This window comes from Leptosomus discolor, chromosome 11 (assembly GCF_034619465.1).
Source record: "Leptosomus discolor isolate bLepDis1 chromosome 11, bLepDis1.hap2, whole genome shotgun sequence".
NCBI classification, from domain to species: domain Eukaryota; kingdom Metazoa; phylum Chordata; class Aves; order Leptosomiformes; family Leptosomidae; genus Leptosomus; species Leptosomus discolor.
This window is the reverse complement of record NC_141401.1, coordinates 12,688,771-12,713,178: the sequence shown is the minus strand read 5'-3', so window position 1 is coordinate 12,713,178 and position 24,408 is coordinate 12,688,771. Positions and strand designations below refer to the sequence as shown.

The window sequence follows — 24,408 nt, the reverse complement described above, 5'->3', positions numbered from 1 at the left end:
GCCTGCATTTTGTACATGTAATTGATTGTGCCCAGGAAAGTGGCAGAGCACATGCTTTGCATATACAAATAGGTAACTGGGTGGCCAGCTACCAGATTTCTCCATGCAGAAAACCCTAAGACTAGTTAAAAACATGTTGTTCCCCACTCTTCATAGGCAGTATTCCTGTAGGCAAGGCTGGCTGACCATTCCAGCCCTGAGAATGGCATACTGATAATACCAGTGCCGTGCTTAAGATGCTCTGAAGTATTTCTTGCCAGTCAATAGTGTTCTTCTGTCTCTCCCCTTGCATTTTCCAGCAGCCATTTACTTTCTCTTTGAAGCGAGAGCAGTGGCATGCAGCAGCCTTTTCCCCAGCAGCAGCAACTCAAGCCAGCAAGCCCAATGCCCCAGCAAGGTACAGCGCTGAGATGCTGGAGGGATGTTTATGGCAGGGGAGAGCAGTGGGTGGGAAGAAGTGATGCTTTCTGGAGTGAGGTTGACAGCAACGTTATCTGGGGCACAGCCTGTTGAACAGCAGATGTGCCCTCTCCACAGTGCAAATACGTTTTTCCTTCATCTGTCCTGCTTGCTGGGGCATATTCTTTCCCCCCCAAACCTCCCTTCCATTTCAAAACATCCCATTCACTTCATCCTCTAGGCAAACCCTGACCTCCTGGGCTCCAGCCAGCTCTAAAATTGGCAGCGCTTATCTTGGGAATCAGGGCTGGAGCACTGCTCAAGGTGAAGGCTGCTTTCTCCAGTGCTGGGAGAGAGCAGGGCTCGCAGACAGGAGACCCAGGGGTGCTGCCAGCAGCTCACTATGGCTGTGGCGCCAGCTGGACTTGTGCAAGTTGTGCCCAAGACCTTCATTATGTCCTCACCTGCAACTACTGGTTTGTACCTGTCCCAGAGCTGCCTTATCAGATGATGCCTAATCATGCTGCAATGAGTGGCAGTTTTGCTATGTAGATCAGGTACTGTAGGCTTGCAGGAAGAATACTTACTTCACTGATGGCGCTTACCCGCAACACTCCTAGAGGGAGGAAAAGGTAGTACTTCGGTCTAGGTTTTAGGCTTTTGTTTGGGGCTGAGGGGGACAGTTTGGTTATTTCCAAATCTACATCCGAGCCTGTGTGTACTACTGTAAGTAGTTAGATCTTTGCCATCATGGTTTAAGAGGTCAGTTTAAGTTTTCAGGATAAAAGTCGTTCAGGCTAAAAAACACTGTTGAAAAGCACCAGACACCTCTGACACAGCTGTGAGCTGGAGGCACTGAGGAGTTCACCCTGATGAGCACAGCGGCTCTCCCCAGCAGGGTGGCATGACTTTCCTTGGGCTGGGGCAGGGGCAGGAGTAGGAGCAGGAGCTCAGGCTACCAGTGCTGCCCACAGCAAGGAATTAATGGAGGATCAGTGCTGAGAGCATAGAACAAACCCTGGACATCACTGTATTGACATTCTCTGCACCAGTCCTTGGACACTTCCACGAATAAATTCAGTATTTCCTAGGGCAGTCTCAGTTGGGCACAAGCAGTTTGAATTAATAGAATGCAGACCTGCTAAAATGGTGAATCCAGAGCACTGCCTAAGTTAAAGTAACTTGCACTTTATCACCAATAGCTCACCCCTGGCAAACTTTCAAGGGGAGTATGTCCTGCAGGAGCTTTGTAAAACAGATTCAACCATAGATGTGAGCTGAAATCAAAGGTTGGTTTCAGCAGGAGGACTTTTGTATACATGGTAAGCGAAGGTAGTTAACATTCACTCTCAAAAATTAATTTGAACATAATTGAAGCAATCGCTTAGTTTGCTCAGCATTTTATTTCCTTTCCTGCTGAAACTACCTTGTGTTACAGTAAATTTTTGATCACAGGAGAATTTAGCCCTCAAAGTGCATCTAATCAACCACTAAACTCTTGCATCATTAAAAGTCACCCTGTCCATTTTGCAAGCATGCTGTCAGCTTGTTCTAGAGCAAGAGGGGTGTGCTTTCTGTAACGTTAAAAGCCTGCAGACAACTGAAGTGTAACTGGCAATACCATAAGCCAATTAAGATGAAATCTGTGATACTCAGTGGTAGGGTTTCATTACTTTAATATTAAACTATCTTTTTTTTTTTACTTAAGCATAGATCAAAAGATGTTAATGCAGAATCCTTAAAAGAAGTCAAGTATTAAGAGTAACAGACCTGTTATTTGCACTTTTATGCTCAATTAATATCACTGCTCCAAATAGCCTAAATTTTTTCTTCAGACCTGCAGATTTTAAAGTTTTTCTAAAAAATAAGGATGGCTACATACTTTGAGTGTGCCTATATAGGACAGAAAAAGGATTTTTTAATCTATTTATTTGTAGAAAGTCATGCTGTAAGTTTCTAAAAAGGACTGCAAGAATTAAGTGTGTTTCTTTTATTATAACTACAAATATTTTCCTGTGTTATTTGATAATTAGCTGACACAATCTGTCACCGAACTCTACAATATGGATTTATCACATCAGGGACAATCTCTGAGATTTGAATGTACAGCAAACCCCTGTGTCATGCATTGCCTTCAGGAACTTTACTGAAGTCAGCCTTCACTAGAAGAACCGCATTTATAGTGGAATACCATTTAAAAAAAAAAATAAAAAGAAAAACACTTGCATTGATGCTGGCTGTTGTACCCTTGTTTCGGGAGGATTTACCATACTATAAAGCGATTGCATCATTGAAAATCCTGTGTATAGATAGGACCTAAAATGGGAATCTAATCCCCAGTTTCTCATTAATAGATACTGATACAGATTTTTAAGGCAAATGTTGCATTCTATGTGGAATGCTTTCTGGCTTGTAAGCAAATGACTCATTATACCCATTTCACACAGTTAGATGTAAAAAAAAGGACCAAGACCAAAAAAGTAGAGGTAGGACAAAGAATTTGCTCCCTTTCTAAAGTTCAAGCCACCAGACCCTGGTCCATGCTGGTCTTCTATTTTGGCTTGGATGATACAGAACTGCTGCATTTTCATGTTTTGATTACCAAAACACACTTTGGCCTGGTTCCACCGGTGTGTGGCTGTGCTCTAGAGTTACTTTATTCCGTGCACAGCGGGGATAAGGTGCTATTGGGTGAATATTCTGGGCCATCCATGGTTGCCAATGCATACATGTCTACAACTGGTCTAGGGCACCACTGAAGGGCAGCCTGTGTCACCTTCATATATTTTCTTCTAAATGCTTTATCTTCTGAAAAGATTGACCTGCTTGACCATCCAAAATTCAGCGACAGCCTGCCTTTCTGTACTATGCACTAGTGAAGCGCAGCTCCAGCTCCTGCGCCAGCCTTACTGGCAAGCTATTCTCCCTGCAGCTCGCTCAAGAAGTTGAACTTTTCCCACCTGGTAGCAGTTACCATCAGCAAGTAAACTCATGTGAGAATCCTTAGCTCCCTAAAGCAGAATCGTTGCCAGCATGCCTTTTAACTTCATGAAGCCCGGAGTTTGAACCATACGCTTTTCAACTAGTGTTTTCCAGCCTGCAGTTAGTGGACCATAAGTGATTTGTACATAATCACTGAGGCCGTGGTAAATGATATTTTTAACCTTTTTACGCTTGTCCTTTGCATCCAAAAAAGGGGGTGGTGATTTGCTAAACACAAGTATGTTCCCATTCAGACACTAACATAACTTCTATTTGGTTGCAAGTGAAATCTGTGACTTGCTCTAGCCCAGCCAACAGATCTTTGTTGTTTGAGTGGTCTTGTGGTTAGAGAGCTTTGAAGCACTGATTTGGCCAACTGCTCAGTGCCCTGGAAGCCACTGTCCAAGGATGCACTGTGACCCTCACCAGGGTGTTGTCTTAAGGGCTGAGATGAGTGGAAGTTGCTGAGTGTTGCACAGGATCTGCTTTGCTTTCCATCAGAAAGAGGAACTGAAGTCTCAGCTGGGCACCAAGAAGCTTGTTGAGCATCTGTGAACAAGCAGCAGTAAAGAATTTTTTTGTTTTATTTTATTTTAACTTTCATCCTATTATTAGAGTGGTTTCATGCTCAAAATTTCAGAAGGTACCATCTCAGAAATGCACTAGTTAGTGCCTTTGCACTAATTAGTGCCCTCAGGGACCCATTTGCATGCAGGAAGGGACAGAGGACAACAGGGATTTCCTCATCTGTTGAAGTCCAGTGACTTGGGATTGTGGGAAACCACATCACTTAAATTGACTAAGCTCAGCATATTACTAATCAATTCTGCCTGTTCCCTGTCAACATTATGGTTAACACATACCTCCAAGCACAGAGGAGATCCTTGATCTCACCTAACAGCCTGATTTTGCCCTGTGTCTGGTGGAGAAGGAAGATGAGGTAGTCATTTAAGCCTTTTCATGTTGTGTGCCTGTTTTTCAGCTTCTGTTATTGCAACCCTTTTCTCCTTTGCCTCTCCAAACTCTCCACAAGTGAACTAACTTTTAGGATATATATTTCGTTCTGACATATCTTGAACTTCAGCCTGGATTTGCCATACCACACTCCTGTCTGCACTTAGCATTTTGAGAAGCATTTATTGTGTTAAGGAGATTTTTCAGAATTTTTTTTTTTTTTTAGTTAATAGAAGACATTGCATCAGTCTGGTTTGATGCTGTTTTATGTGTTGCTTCTCTCCAGCTGGCTGAATGCCCTTTCCCTTCCCCCGCTCCTCTTTTCTGTAGCAGCACACAGAAAGATGATTGATGGAGTGTCACCAGTGCGTTGTCAAAGGCTGGAGTAGATTAATGGGCAAGAACCACCAGCCTATTCCCCTTCATGTGTGATTGTTTGAAGGAGGGCTCATATTTTAAGAGAAATGATATCCTGCTTCTCTGGATTCCCCCAATCAGGAATTGAAGGATGTGATTCGTATCAGAGATTGAAAGGTGCCAGCCACCAAGAGCCAGTTTATTACTTGGGACAACTGCCCGTCTTCCACTTGACCAACAGTACTTGCCCTGAGACATGTTTCAGTCGGGCTGCTGTCCTCTTTACCAATGTAGATTTGTGCCACCAGTTAATGTTTATACCTCTATTTCTTTGTATTTGCAGACACAACTAGTTATGGTATAGACCAAATGGGCAGAAGATCTCTGATCTGTTACTAGCTTTTCCACCTGGGTGACGCTAGCCAATTTGCCTGTGCTGCGTGGAATGACCATGTATGACCCAGAGCAGCTCAGATCCTTTGAAAATGCTTTTTTGGTGGTTGGCCTTAGTCACAGATTCAGCCTTGGTCTGTGCCTCAGTTCCCCAGCTGCAAAACAGGGATAGCAATATGATAATTTCCAAACATTGCACTTGCCATGAATTGCTTCCTACCAGAAATGCTAGGAATGCAATTTATAAGAGAAATTAATCAAAGACTGGTCTGAAGCCTGGCTGGCAAAAAATAATCAGACCCAGAGTATGATTGTTTTCTGCATTTTCTTGAGGGTAGACATTGCCAGCATTTCATAATCAGCTATTCTGGTCCAAACAGATACTTCAGCATTGTTGTTTGTAGTCCCTAGTACTGGCCTCCATTAAAAGGTTTGAATGTGGCAAGAATTATGTCTTTCTCACCAGCCTATCTGTGTCTACCAGAAGCATACACCTGGCTGTCATAAACCCCTGTTCCAAGGGCTAGATGGAGCCCATTTTTCTGATTACTCAGGGAACAGCTGTTCTTCCGAGTTTATTCTCTTTTCAGTGGTTCTGATCTCAAGCCTGTGTCCAGCCAGCTAAAAGGTGCATTTAAATGCCTCTTAAAGCAGGTGCCTTTTCTTTTCATATGTAGCTAGAAATCAGAGCTACTGTTCATTTTCTTGTAATATTTTAACAAGGAAAATAATAAAGAAATATGTACTTCTTACCTGGCTGGCAAGAAGTGATTACTGATGGTTTGCTGATCCAATCCAGGGCTCTGCCTGCTTTTCTCTCTTGTCTGTCATCACAAAGGTTTGTGCTTCATGCAGATGTAGACATTTTCTTTGATAGAGGCTTGGGGCAGGTGATGTTTAGTTAAGAGTTTGCCGAACATAACTATTCCCACCTTTCATATTCTCAGAGTTCACCTCTGGAGTATATTCAGAGGTTTGGGGTTTTTTTGGGGAAGACATAAACATGAGTGTGTTTCTGATCTGGATGCAGTCTCTAGGGAGACACATCCTGTGGTTTTAACATTTACAAAATTTTGCCTTGTTTTAGGGGGTATGATATACCCCCTGAAATTTGAATCTAGTTGAGAGAACTGATACTCTCTTTGTTTACCTGGCATTTTGGTCGTTTCCTTTTTGGTTTTGTGACAGTTTGTTTTTAGGTCACAATTGTGGCCAATACACAGCAAATTGCCCTTTTGTTCTCTGCAGCCATTTCCTGGAGTCCAGAAGACAGTATCTGCCTTTGTAAGGCAGGTTACATTTAAGTTTTGTATTTGTTGCCCCAGTGAATTCTTTCTAGACGGGATACTGGAAGGAAAGAGAGGAAGAAAGAAACTTCCTAATACGTGCCCGTGCTTGATACTGGCAGAACTTGCACAGTTTGCAGGCTGTGCGTGTTTTGCAGCCAGGCCAGGGTCTCTTTGAGTCACCATGTGTGGGCCATGAACAGCTTCATCTTCTATGCTAACTAAAGCCTACATGGCTGAGAGAACTTCTTGCTCTTTGGCAATTTGTATTCATTTGTTCTCCAAGAAAATGAGGCTTCAGGGAGGACTTTTACTAAGCACCTTACAGATGTTACTGTGCGCTGACTCAACGTATGTTTTCTATGCCTCCCTTTTCTTTCACTGGGGCAGCAGTGGGTTGGATATTTGGAGCCTGCTTTTCTTGGAAAAAAAGACTCCAAAAAAATAAAAATTGTGTAACCATTAATGATTTGTTATTGTGTCTGGGAGCCACTGTGCTGTAGGACTTTGCTCTAATGGTGCTTTCACAAGAAAGATCTAATTTGACTAACTTTATTAATTCCAGTTTGCTTTAAGTTTGCTCATTAGTAATTTAACGCAAGATGCTTCAGCTGAAGAGGCCATGTCAGGACAAGGAAGAGCAGAGGGAAAGTGCCAGGAATCATTAGTGTTTATTAACCACTGCACTCATCAATCTTGACTAAGAGCACAGCCCATTCGTTCTGGACTGGTGGACTGAGATACAGAAATATCATTAACAGTGGAAAATGCTTTTTTTCAGGTCAGACTGTAATGGACAGGCATTCAGACAACACCCCCATCACCAAATATTATCAGCCTTTAAGTTAGTCTTCTTACAGTCCATCCTGAACTGACAGAGCTCAGCAGCCTTGTACAAGCAAGAAGCCGCCCTGCCCCTAGCCACACATAGCATCAATTAACAAATACAGTATTTTCCTCCCTAGTAAACATTACTGAAAGGTTAAGTGTTGTTATGAAGGGGTTTTTTAATTGCTTTTCAAATTATTAAATGATTAATACTTATGTGCTCTGCTGGATCAGTCCTGGCACTTTGTGCTGGCACCGTATACATCTCACAACAATTCTTGAAACATTAAAATGGAAATGCTCCTTTTTTTCTGTTTAGACAAAGAGTTTTAATAACGAATTTCAACAACTGCAAGGCATTGAGCTGGTGACTCAAAGCTCTGACCTGTGAATCAGGGCTGAATGAATGCCTCCAAAAGGTTGGAGGAGGGAATAGTACTACATTTGCCAGGTTTCTAATGAGAAATACAACCCCTGCCCAGACCACTTGTGGTCATTAAGGATCGCATTTCACTTTGAGATGTGTTTTCTTGCATCCTACCCAAATTGCAACTTGAGTAGTTACATTCTGCTCACTAAAATATCCCTGTGGTTTAATTGGAGAAGTTATGTTTCTCTTCCCCTCTTAAAAGCTTTGTTGTATAATGTTGTAGTGCTATCATAATATATGCTGTATAATCTATAGAGCACACACACACACCCCAAAAAAAACCCACCGTGAAAGTCACTGAAGTTCTTAGCTTTCTACAGTAACAAATAAAATTAGGGGGAAAGTGGCATCTTGAGAACCCAGTTCAGCATTGTGCCCCGGTTTGAGTCCTTTGCTACCCTTGCAAAGCATGTGACAAGCACTGTCACACTGCAGAGGCAGCATTTTTACATTTACTTTTGCACATGTGTAATGGCTGCACAAGGCAAAGCATCAAGTGTCTGGTCCTAGGCATAAGGTCTTTTGCAATGAGCATGTTAGGCTTAGTATTACGATGGCATAGCCTGGAAACAAGCAATAATTTTAAAACATGGCATGGATGTTCAGACAGATTGTGTGTGTCATGACTTTTTGTGGATAAGATTTAGGTATTTTATGAGGAGAGGGTTTTACTGGATGACATTCAGTGATAGAGGGGATGGAAAGAGATTGCAGTTTAATTAAAATTCTAATCCGAAGTTTGACAATTTTTCTTGCCAGGTCAGCAGCTTGCATGTTCTGTTTGTGATTCCCGCGAATTAAATGGGCTGACAATCATCAGCTTCTTTGGAAATGCCTGTAAATCCAGCTAAAAATTAGCAAACATCAATATGTTTCGGAGCAGCTTTGAGTAGGGATATGTAACACGGCAGTTTTCCATCAATGTACCTACAGGAGCCTTTCATAAGCACCGGTTTAGTCCACTGATGCCAGTGCTCGAATACAAACGAAAAAGCCTTCTGCTGTAGGAAGTCATGTTTACTGTCCTTTGCTGCTGACGTCTCACTGGTGCATTCCTGTTTTCCAGGTAGTTAAACAGTGTTACCACAAAGGTAGTACTCATCTTCCACCAGCCATGAGGCTTCCTCTGCTTTGTGCCTCCGTGATGCTAATGAGTCTGTCCCAGTGCCGAGCTGTCAGCTTCCCTGAGGATGAGGACCCTATTAACATTGTTGACTACCACTGTAAGTAATCTGCAAATAGTGCTAACGACTCGGGAGAAAGTTTTAATTTTTTTGTTTGGTAGGTTTTTTCCTTGGGAAGTTAAAAAAGAAAAAAAAAGTCTTTCCTTTCAAATTGGAATGTGTTTACTGGCTTTGTATCTTTAATAGAACACTTAATCATTTTCTTAAAAAAGCAATCAGAAATACAGCAATAACTTCAGGAAAAAGAACATTTGCTGACATTAGCCATCTTTTTCTCATTTATATTCAAGACATTACTCAAGGAATTTAGTTTAAACCCTTCTACACCTAGTATATACAGCTAATCAATGCCATATATTGATTCTTTAGCTCTATAATCCTGAGTGATGGTGTAGCCCATTTTTACTTGCAGATTCAAGGCAATATCCAGTATTTAGAGGACGCCCTTCAGGCAATGAATCTCAGCACAGACTGGACTTCCAACTGATGTTGAAAATTCGAGACACACTTTATATAGCTGGCAGGTAATTTTCCTTCACTCAGTTCATTAGATGAAAGTTCTTTTCTCTTCTGGTTTTGCATTTATGTGTAAAATTCGTTTAGAAAAAAAATCTGCAGAATATGATAAAAATTAGAATTGGGGGAGGACTTCCCAGAGAAATATACCGTATCTGTGGCCAGTGCACGAAAATTGGATTTGAAGGCTGCAGTAACTGTAGTTACGCTAAAACCAATGATGAAATACTCTTTTCCCTCTTTTATACTACTGCCCTGATAAAAACCTCTCCTGATCATTTTAAACTTGGTCTGACACATTGGGGTTGTAGGAAGTGAGGATAACACACTTGAATATTTACAGTCTGGATTAGTCTTTGACAGGATGGAAAGATGGAGGTGGATAACTGGACACTGTAGGTGCTATTGAAGGACCACACCAATAAAAATCAAAACCACCCCATGCTGCCCATGGCCAACCTTCTCCGACTTGTATTAAACACAGAAAATCCATAAGCATTACATAGAAGTTTCAGGTCTAAAAAAACCACTCCAAAAATAGATTTAGCTTATCAGAAATAAGGCAAATGAATTAGTGAATTTACTTGTGTCTCTTTACTCCTTGGAAACAGGGACCAAGTTTACACTGTAAACTTAAATGAAGTTCCAAAATCGGAAGTTACTCCAAGCAAGGTGAGTAGATGTGGGTGCTGGCAAGGGAGAAGTATTTTCTTTCGTTTTAACTTTTTTAAAATTTTTCTGTGGAAAGGGAATCAAATGTTCTTTTCTGGTTTGATTTAACAGAAATTGACATGGAGGTCAAGGCAGCAGGACAGAGAGAACTGTGCTATGAAAGGCAAACATAAAGTAAGTTTAGAACTCATGTTATAGAAAAACTGATATTTATTACGTGAGTGAAGTCTGTGATTAATACATCTTGCTCTCTTTTCAGGATGAATGCCATAATTTCATTAAAGTCTTTGTTCCAAGAAATGATGAGATGGTGTTTGTCTGCGGAACAAATGCATTTAACCCTATGTGCAGATACTATCGGGTAAGAAGATTGAAAGTGTCATTAATCTGTTACTGGTTTTGCTTGCACTAATTATGCTATAGCAAATACGTCCAGTGTGACTGGAGAGTGCTTCAAGGTGAAATAAACACAGACAGAAGCCAATGTGCTGAATTAAGTTTTGTGGAAAGACAATGTTATGCTTCTGTGCCAGTGTACAAAATAGAAATGACACTATCACCCATTTATTTTTCTTCTCTAGCTGAATACCTTAGAGTATGATGGGGAGGAAATTAGTGGTTTGGCAAGATGCCCATTTGATGCCAGACAAACCAATGTCGCCCTCTTTGCTGGTAAGAACTTTTGCTTGTAATGAGTCTAAATGATTAATGACACCAAAGGAGCCAGAGAGCTTTTAAAGCAAGCACAGGAAAGCTAAAGGTGTCGTGATGCCCCTGCTCTTAAATTTTTTAAAGGGCCTCCAAAGGATTAGAAGCTGACCTGTTAATAAATAGGTTACAGCAATTTGGGGAAGAGTGGCAGTAAAGAAATGGGGAAAAATACCGGCTAGTCAGAATTCTGTAGATTATTAAAGGCCTCTTAATACCAGGTTTTCAACTTCCTTTTTAGATGGAAAATTGTATTCGGCAACAGTAGCAGATTTCCTGGCAAGTGATGCTGTTATTTATCGCAGCATGGGGGATGGATCTGCCCTAAGAACAATAAAGTATGATTCCAAATGGATAAAAGGTAATTTGGGGGGGTATTTTCCCATAAGCATGGCAAATGTAATGTCAGTGGCACAGAGGGTCAGGTAACTCACAGCCAGTGTGTTTTGCACATATGCTACATTGTCAGCATACGTGGGGCTTTCAGTATAGTGAGGTTACAGTCACAAAGCAGTTTAATACAAATAAAGCAGAATCTTTGTTAAATACATTAAATGAATGAATCTGCAGCAACAAAATACCTTAGCTGAAATGCAATTTCTGTGAGGCCTTTTTGCGGTCCATTAGCCAACGTTAAAGACTTTAAGTTCATTTAAGCTCCAGTGCACCCATATTTGGACAGCGTAAAGTATCTGGAAGACTGGAGCTCATGTTAGCCGGTATGGACCTGTGGAGAAGCTGCTGTCACACAACACAGTCAGTGTTGTATCCTGCTTGACTAGTTCTGTTCTTTGAAGTAACCTTCTCCTTGCTCTTCCTTACAGAACCACACTTCCTCCATGCCATAGAATATGGAAACTACGTTTATTTCTTCTTCCGAGAAATTGCTGTAGAGCACAATAATTTAGGCAAGGTAGGTATCGTCACGGTGACCTGTCAGGTAGCCTTGAGTTGTAGCAGAATGAGATCATCCTAAAACAGCATCAGTAACAAGCACAGTTTGCAATATTGAAGCAGGGACTAGTAGAATGTTCGCACAGTTTTCCCATCATAATTTACAGTGGGGGACAAAAAGAGAAATGGAACAGTGCATTCTTCAACCAAAAACATGTTTCAGTTCTCTATGCCTTGCTGTTCGGTGAGCTCGCTACAGGTATCTTTTAGTATTGCTGTTGCCTTAGTGTTGCTGTTGCCTTAACACTTGTGGCAAGTAATGGAAAATCTGAGGGTTTTTTCATGCTTATAAAAGAAACAAAAGAAAACAAAACAAAAGAAGGGTTTCAAAGCAGTTTCTCTAATGTCCCTGGATATTGAATAATTCAGTCATGCCAGTACAGAGTATAATACTCATGCCTCACCATGGAAGGATATTCTATAATAAATTATTAAATCTTTTACACATGGTTAATTAAAGTGTTTAAATCTCACTAACAATATGATTTTGAAGGGAAAAAAGGGTGGGGACAAGCTGCAGAGTTGCATTTTCTTGGTGATACATTAAGATGCCTGTGCACTGCAAGCTAAACACAGTTTGCTTTCATCCTTTGTGTGCAGATAAATGGCAGCTTCCTGTTAACAAAATTATCTTTGGTGTTTTATTAACACCTGAGAAACAAGGACTGTTTTCCTTGCATCGCTCAAGCCTTCTTCCCTTTTCCTTTTCTCTTTGCCCTTCACAGGCTGTGTATTCCCGTGTGGCACGCATATGCAAAAATGACATGGGGGGGTCCCAGAGAGTCTTGGAGAAACATTGGACATCCTTTCTGAAAGCTCGGCTCAACTGCTCAGTTCCTGGGGATTCATTCTTCTACTTTGATGTTCTGCAGTCTATCACAGACATCATAGAAATCAATGGAGTCCCCACGGTTGTTGGTGTATTCACCACACAGCTTAACAGGTGAGAGATGAGTAACTTTATGTCAAAGGAAGTTCTGTGGTTCTCTCTTATGCTGAGATTGGTGCCACTGTAATGTGAGTTCTTGCAACTATTTTTCTAATTTTCAGCATCCCTGGTTCAGCAGTGTGTGCTTTCAGCATGGATGACATTGAGAAAGTCTTCAAAGGGAGATTTAAAGAACAAAAGACTCCTGACTCTGTTTGGACAGCTGTGCCGGAAGACAAAGTACCAAAGCCAAGGTAAGAGGTTCTTACTCATGATGCCATAATAGTGTCCTTAGTAGTAAAGAGCTGCCTTAAATCAGCTGCACTCTCGAGTGCCTTGTCAGGTAAAAACTAAAGCAGACTACACTTCAGTCATAAGGATGCTCATTAGCAGGCTGCCTTCTCTCATTAACTAAAATACCAAGAGGAAAACAAAGTTGTTCTCCTTTCAGACCTGGCTGCTGTGCAAAACATGGCCTAGCAGAGGCTTACAAAACCTCCATTGATTTCCCAGACGAAACACTCTCCTTCATCAAATCTCATCCTTTGATGGATTCAGCTGTTCCCTCAGTCATTGAGGAGCCCTGGTTTACCAAAACACGTGTCAGGTATGACACCGTTGAAATATAATGCGTGTGAAAAAGAAAACAAGAAAACGTGCTGTTAATGATGTGCCTTTTGGTCTTTATAGATACAGATTGACAGCAATTGCTGTAGACCACGCTGCCGGACCCCACCAGAACTACACAGTCATATTTGTTGGCTCCGAGGCAGGAGTAGTACTTAAAATCTTGGCAAAGACCAGGCCTTTTTCTTTGAATGACAGTGTATTACTGGAAGAGATTGAAGCATATAATCATGCAAAGTAAGTATTGCCAGAACACCTAAGCTCTTCGTCTAGTCCTTGGTACCTAGCTAAAAAAAATGATGGTAAACAAAAACCAACTTACTATCACCAACATCACCACCTGTTTGTCATTTCACAGTGTTCCTCATGTTGAATAACTTGAAAATATTTGGTCACTTGCCATTTTGCATGGGTTGAGTGAACAACCTAATTCCACTCCAGTGACGTCAGTGATACAGTCTAGTTCTTCTGCAAATAGATACACTTCTTCCTGTACAGGAAACGTCAGATCTGCTGCTGTTCGAAACAAATGATGTGAGCTTATCTTGAGGGTTTCTCAAGAGTGACCAATAATGTATAAACTACAACTAATAATTTTAAACTTGTTTATTCTGGCACAAAGAATTTGGGAGTGGAGGTGTTCCAATTAGACTCTACAGGTGTCCAATACAGGACTCCTATTCTGCTCTGTCGAGATGAGACTGAGAGAACAAAGAAAATGGATCTGGATATTTTCCTTACATAGTTCAGTGAACTTGTAACCTAGCTGTAAATAAGAGCCAGAAGCTGGCATTTGATAACCCATAGGTTTGTTTAGAAATCACTCATCAAGGACTAGGAGGTTACGTTTATGTATGTAAAACGTCTCTTTTCTGTGCTCAGACAATGAATAAATAAAATGTTTGCAGTGTAAGTGCTGCAGAGTAGTACAGTTACTAAACTAATGGCCTCCCATTATTTTTGCTGAACAGGTGTAACGCTGAGAGCGAGGAGGACAGACGAGTCATTTCCCTCCAGCTGGACAGAGACCACCATGCTCTGTTCGTGGCTTTCTCCAGCTGCGTCATTAGAATTCCTCTGAGTCGGTGTGAGCGTCACGGGTCATGTAAAAAGTACGGCCCCGTTCCTGAACTCCCCCTTAAAGGAAGGGCACCAACATTTCTTGGGAAGGAAGTAAAAAATGCATGATTTTTTGGGGTTTTTGTCTTGCAAGGGCTTGTATTGCTTCACGGGACCCATACTGTGGCTGGTTAGACCACGAGGCATGCGGAAGAGTGACACCAGGCATGCTGTAAGTACTCCTTTTCAAATTAGCCCAGCATCTCTACATACGCTTTATAGACCTCATGAGCGCATATCCTATGCCTGTTCCCTTGCACTCAATTAATAAATCTCCATATTTTTAAGATGGTTTTTCAGTATACTGTTTATGTGAGAGAACAGAGTGCTAAAGTCTGACCTAATTCTGTAATCTCTAGATGAAGACTTGCTTTCAGTGGGAGGTTTACATGTGTGTGGGAGGACAAGAAGACCTGTAGGATGGAAGCAGGAAGGCAAGAAATTGCTGCCTGCAAACCTGAGCAGCTCAGAGAGGACAGTGCCCAGTATCCCCTCCCAGATGTGCTCAAGGCCAGGGCACGGTCAATTGCAAATATGAAAGCACAGGATTCACAGCTGGGAAAAGAGTAAGATTTTGCCTCCACACTGGAGCTTGGGTGATACATATGCATACCAAAGGCATTTTGCACAAATCAACTCTGTAATATACAGCGCGTTAGCAGCTGTATCTTAAAAAGAGGCCTTTGTAGCAGGCCTATGCAAACTTCAACTAGTGTAATTGGATGGCCGTATCTAAAACCGAGAGCACACCCAGTGTAGAAGATATGATGAAGTTACTGAAAATAGGGATTTTTCTTTTCTCTATTTCCTAGCGTAAGCACATAGATTGAATTTTAAAGCCTAGGTATAACTGACTTGTGCATTTGGTAAAACAATTTTTTGGGCCATACAGTAGCTCTTGTATTTGTTTCCATTTGCTGCTTCCAGGGGAAAAAAAAAATCACCATTTGTTTCCCTACTAATACTGTTAATTGCAGGTTCTCTTTGTTTGTTTCATACAACCACAGCACCGGAGGATACATACAAGATGTTGAATACGGCAACACAGCGCAGCTTGGCGACTGCCATGGTAAGGCATAGTCATTGCTGCTCGTTGATAATGTCCAACAGTAGTCTGTGGCCACACCTCACTATGGATGTTAAATTTATGGTGAGCTTTTCAGTAACATGATGAACACATCACCTGGTGTTACTGTGAATGTTCACAAAGCTGAGCTTTTTAGTCCTGGGTGGCAGAGTTTTGTCTTTCCTTCACCAGTTTACAACTATTTGGGGTCTTCAGCAAAATATTGACGAATTTTTTTGTAACCAGTAATATTTTAGTTTTTATTTTCCATTACTCAGGTTTGAGATCTTTTGCTTTCTTTTTGTTACTTTTTACTGATTACTTGTTCCTTTAATTCTTTTAGAAATTTTGCCTACTACAGCTACACCAGATTACAAAATATTTGGCGACCCAACATCTGGTTAGTTTTTTTTAATTTTTTGAATTAATGACCTTTACTTTCCTTCAGTTCAGCATTTTCAGCCCTTTTTTCCTTCCTTTTGCACAGTTGGCAATCCTCCATTTCTGTGCTTTTACTCATGTTCCCACTGATGGTAAAGATAGTCAGACTCTTCTCACTCAGCACTTCACCCTGTGTAGCCGCATGTTAACAGCTCATTATTTATTGAGACATCTTTTATTAAAGAGCCTGATTAACATAGATGACATCTTCACTGCACGAAAGTCCACTAAGCTTTACTCGTTATCCCCAGCCATGCATTTGTGAATGCCCCTGTTGGTCATCTCTAGTAGATGAATGGCAGAATTTCATCATCTTCCTCCTTACCTCTTCTTTCCTCTTTTCCTTCTTTCCCAGCAAGCTTTTTGCACAAATACACATTTTCTAAAATGTGTATTTCTATATTTTTGAAATGTTTTAAGTAGTTGATGCTAATGGAAGAAATTTAACATCTCAGACTGTGTAGCTGAATGAGGACTTGTGTAGACGAAGGTGGCTTAGAAAAAACTTTATGCGTTGGTGTCAGATGGATTTTCCCATCCTTTTCTCCTTCAGTGGTTTTTCTAATAGTGTTTCCACTGTCAGCCCCTGGAGTTCGGGGAGACAGGACCCAGTGCTCTTCTGTTGAACTCAAAAGCAGAACCTCTGTTGACTTCAACAGGAGCAAGACTGAGCCCCTATTTTCCAGTCTTTGCTCCTGGAACTTGGGTGTCTCCTTTCAAACCAAGGGCACGTTTCTGACTGACAAATATGAAAATAATCTATTTGTGTGTTAAATTTGTAAGAGTGCAACAAGAACAAGAAAATTATTTTGTGTTTTGTCTTCTGATATTTGCGCTTCTGTAACTTGACAAGAAGTAATGTTTGAGAAAAGTATTTTCCAGATGTATTTACCCATAATGTAAGTTAGAGACTCACTTAGGATAGCAAAACAAAAGAGAACTGTGTTACATGGAAATGCTACCTTGCTTGCATGAGTATTTACTTTATCAACTGATTTTTCAAAGTGGTATTTTAGGACATAGACACAAATGAACCTTATTTTCAAGTCCTGAGTGAGGTGCTTTTGAAGTACATTTCTCAGTCAGATCTTGAGCTGTAGACATTCATGCCTAAACCTCCTGGGACAGTGAACACAAAATACTTCCGTGTGCAAAGCAGACTTTGGATTGTAAACCCCATTTGATGTGCTTCCTCCTCATGTGCATTTTCACGAGGCTAAGATGGTTCTGTTCAGCAAATGTACGACAGAGGAGCCAGAATCTATGCAACATTGTTCCTTAGGAGCCATTACAAAATAGGGGTTAAAACATTCCTTTCATCCCCACCTGTAGAAATGGCTCATTCAGCAGTTCCTGGTATACCATAATAGCTCTAATGGAGCTGATCTGGTTTCTCAGGCGTAACCTGTCATGAGTGTATATCTTTCCAAGTAACTTCTTTTTTTTTTTTTTTTTTTTGAAGATGTTTAAAAGGCAGCCAAGTATGTTGTCTCCAGTGAAGAATATAGCAATTAAGTAGAATAAGTTGTGCTTTTCATCTCCACCAGTTGCTTACTTTAACTTTTGTACTGCTTTCATGTTTGACTTCTCTGGCTTTTTGGCTAGCAGCTGTTGATGTGTTAATGTATTTTTTTTTTTGTACTTAAAAGTTTTGAACCAATTGATTTTAATCAGCCCTCTGTACTTATGCAGAGTGTAGGGGGTCACATTTTGCTCTGTCATGTAACTCCCATTAAATATTGTCTCCAGCTATAGCTTAGATGTGCCATGAAACAGTGAGGAAAGCCTGACTATAATACACATTAATAAAAATCTGTTTGCCACCACAGACATGGAGTTCTCCTCAGCTTCCATTACCACAATGGCAAGTATCCCAGTTATATCACCTAAAGTGATTGGTTCCTGGAAACCTAAAGTGACTGGCTCTCGGAAATTTGTAGTTCAAGATGACCCAAACACTTCTGATTATTCTGATCCATTATCAGGTGTCCCAAAGGGTAAGGCCTTACCAGGGAATACATTGCAGCTGAATGGAAACCTGATAGTCTCAGCATTGTCTAAAGCTTAAACGTAACAGCCATGATTGTTGGGCTGTATTTTGCACCCATTTCCTCTGAATATGCAGACAGTGCAATCATGTTTTTCATACCTACTTATCCAGTGTACACAGTGCTGCTTAGAGCTTATAATGGGAAACACAGATAATAAACTCAGCCTTTTATTCCTGGGGTGCTCCAAAGCTCCTGTTAAAATCAGTCGGACTTCTGGATGTATTAAAAAAATTACATTCAAGACTTATCTACATCTCTAGTGGTTGTTTTCAAACCGGTCTAGTTTTGGCAAGACTATTAGTCCTCATGAAAGGTTGCTTACAAGGGCTTAGTGTTTGGGGATTTTTTTCCTTTTGGTTTTGGGTGGGGTTTTTTAGGGGGTCAGGTTGGGGGAACAGAAGATGAAGCACATCTCCGTGACAGATCCATGTGTTAAGTGGGCCATATCCCAGGTTCTGCCTGCCTGCAGCGTGTTCCTGAAGAACATGGACTGGATCTGAGTAAGGATGTGCTGAATTTTTGTTCTTTGGATATAAGCGTCAGTTTACAGATGATCTCAGTTCATAGAGACACACACAGAGGTTTTAAGCCGAACACAAAAAGAAACATATTCTGCATGTAATTCATCTTTCTGTAGCTATGCTTTCAGATAAGTGAACCTTTGATTCGGCTTTTACTGCAACAAAGACTTTAATTCAGTAGGACTGTTGCAGTCAACCAAAGACTCGAGAAGCTTCCAATCCCATAACCAAAACTTAATCCAAGTCTTCATCAGTACACAGAATAGCAAAGTGACAGACATGTTTGCACAATTCTGTATTTACTGAAAATCTCACCAGCCTAAAACCGTTTGTGTGTTATTACCATTCACCAAAACATATCAGGTTTCCTATCAGCCATTATGGCAGTGCATTTGTCATTTTAATTTGTTGCAGTTATTTTCCGTTTTGCTTCAAGTTTTTGTTATCATTTGCTCTTGGTTCTGAATCACATTTTGTGTCATAGCTATTAGTGAACTTTATTCATGTTTTCTTTCTTCTTCTGCACAGTGCCATTAAAACCTATAACCCTGAACATTAACAATGTTCAAAGGCCTTGCCGCTGACAGAAGTGAATCTGTTCCTTCCCTCTTGCTGCTTTATTTTAACATCCCTTGGGATAGTTAACAGAATTACTTTCATTAAAAACTAACATTGTCTTAGCTGCAAGATGTCTGTGGTTGCTTTAAAAATCTCAAAAAAACAAAAGGAGCTTGTGAATACACAAATAAAAAACTAATCCAATAGTCAACTTCTTGATCTAAGCTCAAAGTTTTCTACATTTTAACATTCTCTGATAACTTAACCTTGCAAGTTGCTGTTTTTTAATGTTGTGCAAGTATTTATGTTCATTATTGACTGGAAAAAAAATATTGCTTCAATAGAATGACAATCTTGAACTTCAACAATTGTACACTTAGATAATGCAAGGTGTGCTACTTGAAGGCTAGCAACCTACGGATGTATTTGGTCACAAGTTTTGCACCGCATTATATTAACATGGTTATAATAACAATGCAGTATGCACATTATGCAGTTTTACACAACATTTACATAATCCTGTCTCTCTTTTGATACTGATTTATGAGTTGGGAAGAAAATTGAGAGGGAAATCCATCCATGAGTTATTAATTGCTTTCTGGCCCAGTAGCACCTTCTAACCTCAATTTTCCAGCAGAAATCATTAATGTTAATAGCATACAGGCCCCTATTTGTGAGCCTTAAAGGAAATTTGGGGACAGGCTAAACTGAACGTAATATGAGGAGAGAACCTTTGACAAGCATTACTCATTATCAAAGAAAATGGACAGTCTTCATTTAGACTGATCAATGCTCACACAGTCATTTTTATTTATAAAATTATTTGCATTCACCAGTGCTGTGGGTTGCAGGATCCAGCTGAGTTACACTAACAGTAGACACAGAGCACTTACAGACACTACGATAGGCACTTCCCTGAGGGAGGCTACCTTCTTCTGAAACGTACATCTGTGAAGTACATGTAGATTTATGACCTACCGCATGTCTTTTGCAGGTGTAAGATGGGAAGTACAATCAGGAGAGTCCAACCAAATGGTACATATGAATGTCCTAATCACTTGTGTCTTTGCCGCTTTTGTCCTGGGAGCCTTTATTGCGGGAGTGGCCGTTTACTGTTACCGGGATATATTTGTACGGAAATCCAGAAAAATACACAAAGATGCAGAATCGGCTCAGTCCTGTACTGACTCCAGCGGGAGCTTTGCTAAACTGAATGGGCTGTTTGATAGTCCTGTCAAGGAATATCAACAAAACATTGATTCACCCAAACTTTACACAAACCTGTTGACTAGCAGAAAGGAGTTGCCGCCAAACGGTGATACAAAGTCCATGATGATGGACCACAGGGGCCAGCCTCCAGAATTAGCTGCGCTTCCAACTCCTGAATCTACTCCAGTTCTTCAACAAAAGACTCTGCAGGCTATGAAAACTCAGTCGGACAAAGCGCATAGTAACCTCAATGCTTCACGAAAGGAAACTCCACTAAAAAGCCCTCAGTTTTTTCCGTCCAGTCCTCCACCCCACTCTCCTCTAAGTCATGGACATATTCCTAGTGCTATCGTTCTTCCCAATGCTACCCATGATTACAATACATCTTTCTCAAATTCTAATGCGCACAAAGCAGACAAAAAGATGCAACATGTGGATCATCCACTTACAAAACCATCCAGCAAAAGAGACCACAGGAGATCTGTTGATTCCAGAAACACCCTGAATGATTTTCTGAAACACTTAAATGAAACTACAAGTAATCCTAAAGCCATTATGGGAGATATTCAAGTGGCCCACCAGACTTTAATGCTGGATCCAATGGGAAATATGTCTGAGATCCCACCTAAGGTTCCCAACAGGGAGGCATCTTTATACTCTCCTCCATCAACTCTTCCAAGAAACAGCCCCACAAAACGAGTGGATGTTCCCACCACTCCTGCAGTACCAATGACCTCTTTGGAAAGGCAGAGAGGTTATCACAAAAATTCTTCACAAAGGCATTCAATATCTGCCCTTCCTAAAAACTTAAACTCACCAAATGGTGTTTTGTTATCCAGACAGCCTAGTATTAATCGTGGCGGGTACATGCCTCCCACAGCAGGCACAAAGATGGACTACATGCAAGGGACGCCTGTCAGTGTTCACCTCCAGCCTTCCTTGTCCAGGCAAAGCAGTTACACAAGCAACGGCACCCTTCCTCGTACAGGAATAAAGAGGACACCCTCCTTAAAACCCGATGTGCCACCAAAACCTTCATTCGTTCCTCAGACAACTTCAGTCAGACCGCTGAACAAATACAGTTACTAGGACACATCTGTGCTAAAAATGAGTGTGGCATTGACCTGTACAGGTTGTGAGATGATGTTGTGGTAGACACATAAGACAGAGACTTGCTTGTTACTAAAGAGAACAAAGTGGCCAAAGAAACTGTCTTTTACTTCAGCAACATCTGTGTCTTGCCACATGTAGCTGTAGCAAGACTTCGTGTACTTGCTAAAAGCAAACACAAAAAAACAAAGGAAAGTGCTGGTCATTACATTTCTTTTGTTTGGAGCTAAGGAGACATGTAGCACAATGGGGTGGGGGCTACTTTACTGTTCTAAATAGCTAAAAAAAAAGTTATTGGGAAAAGATCAGTAAGCAAATACTTGAAAAATGGGTTCCATTTTAGACTGCCATTAAGCGTGGTCCTTCCCATTAAATGTGAACATTTTAATATGTATGCATTCACCTTGCCTCTTGCACAAATGTCAGAAAATGGTAATGTCTCAATGAATATCTGGGTTAATAATCAATTTGCTGGAATTCAGTCTCTGGCCCAACTGTAGCATTATTATTTTTTTCTCTCCATGTGTGTGGCATTTTGTTTGTGCCACAGGTAAAGCTGTGCGTGTGTGTGGATGTGCGTGTGTACTGTACACACTAGGATGTACTTAGATTCCCATTGCATCTTTTATGCTATGGAATTGTTTACATTGAGCATGACTGAACAAACAGATGACTCTGCCTTCTGCAGCCCGTTGGGTTCAGTTTGGAGACAGCTAAGTATGAACTGCGCATCTCTGCCAGCCTTCTGAATGATAACGTCTTGACGAAATAGTCACCTAGTGAAAGAGTGCAGATATGTTTAAGTTTTCATAACTCTGTTATGCTGCTATTGATTCAGAGCTGTGCATTTCAAATCTAGTTTGGGCTGGAACGGGGGAGTTTTACTGTGTTTCCACAGTGCCTCCATCCAATACCTGGCCACTGTGAACTTGAGCCCCTGTACTTCTCATTGAGGGCAGCTAATAATCAATTCACTTGGCCAAGGCCTGTGTAACTAGAGAAGGTTACAGGTTTTGTTGCATTTAATAATGCCCTACACACTGATAGACTCTTGTCAATAAGAAAGAAGAAACATTAATTGGCCTGGCAGAAGCAGTCTGTGAAAACTCAACAGTAGTGCAATCAATTTGTTTTTGTTGTGTAATGTAAGGGTTTTTTTCCAAAGTCATGCAGGTAATGACAATACTCTGTAAATATTATGTGTGAGTTTACCTGAATCTGTGCATTTTGTGCCTTATTCATGCAAATGATAAAAGTACTAAAAAAAAAAATAAATAAATCTGTCAAGTGTTCTCACTATAGCACATATCTCCCGAGTGCCAGTTGTAAAACCTCTCAACAGCACCCAAAAAAAAAAAAAAAAAGATAAAAAGCAAGAATAATTAATGGTAACTAAAGGCAGCCTACAATCCAAGAAGACAGCAGCATTAAATCACCTTACCATGATAAACATTCCACTCCAGCTCTCTGAAGGATCGAACAGTTATAATGTGAAATCAAATGAGGTTTCTAGGGTAATGGAACACCTGCTAAAGTTGTGTAAGCTATTTAGTAGGTTTTACAGTATCCACTTGCAGCTGATGTTCAACACAGATGGCTATTTTAGCTTGCAAACTACACACTACCACATTGTTTATTGAACATAACTATAGAAATAACCATGGCAGAGGAATATTCATGAATTAGCAGGACAAATAACCGCAATGGGTTTCAGAGACGGTGGAGATTTATATTATGTGTTCAAAGGGGAGAAAAGGTTAGTCACTGAAAACGGGATCTCTGTTACAAAACAAAGAATAAAGGATAGAAGTAGTCATTTTTTTCTTGTAAGGCTGTAAGGGACATTTATTTCCTGAGACCTCTGGATCCAAAAATCAATGATCTTTCTTCCTAAACACTTCTGTCTTGCAAACTAAAACACTACGGATTAATAACTATTAAAAATATACTCAGTTGTCGAAAGACACAAACTGATCCGAATTCACTTTACAAATATTAATACAGATGTGTGTGAAACCGAACGATAAATGTATGTGAACCCTGATAACCTCCTGTAACATTGTGCTGCCTTGTAGATGGTAATGTGAGTTCTCTCAGTATTTATGTTGAAATTTCTAACATTCAACCTAGTCCTTATTCTGTTAATTTAATAATAAAAGATGCTTTATCCATTTGTGCAAAGGTAAACGCAGATTGTATCTTTTTTAATGGTACGGCATAAAAAAAAAGTAACCCTTAAATGAAGCTGCTCTATACTATAGAGTACTTTAACATGTATAGATATCTTGTAAACTTGTATTGTGGATGTGTAAATAATACGTTCTTTGGGTTTTTAACACCGCATGTAAAGTCAAAATAAAATATTCCAATGTACCAAGTGTCTAATTTCATTATTAGTGAAGCTAGTTTGAGGTGCATTGTTGTAGGAATTACAGTAGAGGAAAAGCTCTGCTTGCCTTTAATAGCTCAGTGAAGAAGGCACAGAGACATCCTCTCTTCAGCCTTACAGGGGACTTGGAGAGGTGGCGGTGCTGCACACAGGTGTCCCATTTTCATTGCAGCCACATGTTGACACACACATTCTTGAGGGAGAGTGAGTGTCTGTAGATGACTTTCAGCCTCCTGAGTTAAATATAACATGTCAAAGTAACTGGCATGCGGTAGTAGACAGTAGTACACAGTCCGGGTTGCCCCATATGACACACCAACAAGATGCAGTGGATTTGAAAACATGTTAATAATATGCCCGTATGGAAGCCTCTATTGGAGCTTGACCCAGGTTTCAGCTGGGCTCTGGTTCCTGTGAACCTCTCTTGTTAAGGTTAGGAAAAAAATACCAATTTTGTGCAAATACAGTACCGTTTTGAAGGAAGATAGTGTGTTCCTTCTAAAACATGCTACAAAAAGATAGAGATAATTCCTGGCAAAATTAATTGCAGACCCTACATAGCAGGACATTCCTAAATACTTACTAATGCTTAATAATTGAAAATCACATTTCAGGTAGACAGTAAAGCCCAACAGAAATATACATGTTGTGTGTTTACTATGTGCCAACATCACACGTAATTTTAAAATAATCGGGGTAATTTAGTATCAGAAAACAAATATGATG

The 24,408-nt window shown here is 40.5% G+C and overlaps 1 protein-coding gene across 5 annotated transcripts; it reads left to right on the top strand.

Annotated features, from left to right (window-relative positions):
* The first annotated feature begins 8,743 nt into the window (after positions 1-8,743).
* On the top strand, positions 8,744-21,272 carry SEMA6D (semaphorin 6D). Of its 5 annotated transcripts, none has more exons than XM_009946971.2 (18): positions 8,744-8,852; positions 9,226-9,337; positions 9,941-10,001; positions 10,113-10,175; positions 10,261-10,362; positions 10,583-10,673; positions 10,951-11,070; positions 11,534-11,622; positions 12,389-12,606; positions 12,714-12,845; positions 13,043-13,198; positions 13,282-13,455; positions 14,190-14,330; positions 14,432-14,509; positions 15,345-15,406; positions 15,747-15,803; positions 17,674-17,841; positions 19,969-21,272. In XM_009946971.2, exons 1-18 carry the CDS (start codon positions 8,744-8,746, stop codon positions 21,270-21,272), a joined length of 3,237 nt encoding a protein of 1,078 aa, XP_009945273.1. The 5 variants fall into 5 exon arrangements, with proteins under 5 accessions (XP_009945273.1, XP_086327975.1, XP_009945274.1 ...); XM_086471849.1 differs by having other exon boundaries at positions 15,315-15,406; XM_009946972.2 differs by lacking the exon at positions 17,674-17,841.
* The last annotated feature ends 3,136 nt before the right edge of the window (positions 21,273-24,408 follow it).

What these genes read in the sequence shown, in the direction of transcription:
- SEMA6D (XM_086471849.1), top strand. Translation starts at nt 8,744, where the DNA reads ATGAGGCTTCCTCTGCTTTGTGCCTCCGTGATGCTAATGAGTCTGTCC. An exon ending in AGAGTGACACCAGGCATGCT is followed by an intron (nt 14,510 to 15,314) that starts GTAAGTACTCCT and finishes TGTTAATTGCAG; the next exon opens with GTTCTCTTTGTTTGTTTCAT. An exon ending in ATTTGGCGACCCAACATCTG is followed by an intron (nt 15,804 to 17,673) that starts GTTAGTTTTTTT and finishes TTGCCACCACAG; the next exon opens with ACATGGAGTTCTCCTCAGCT.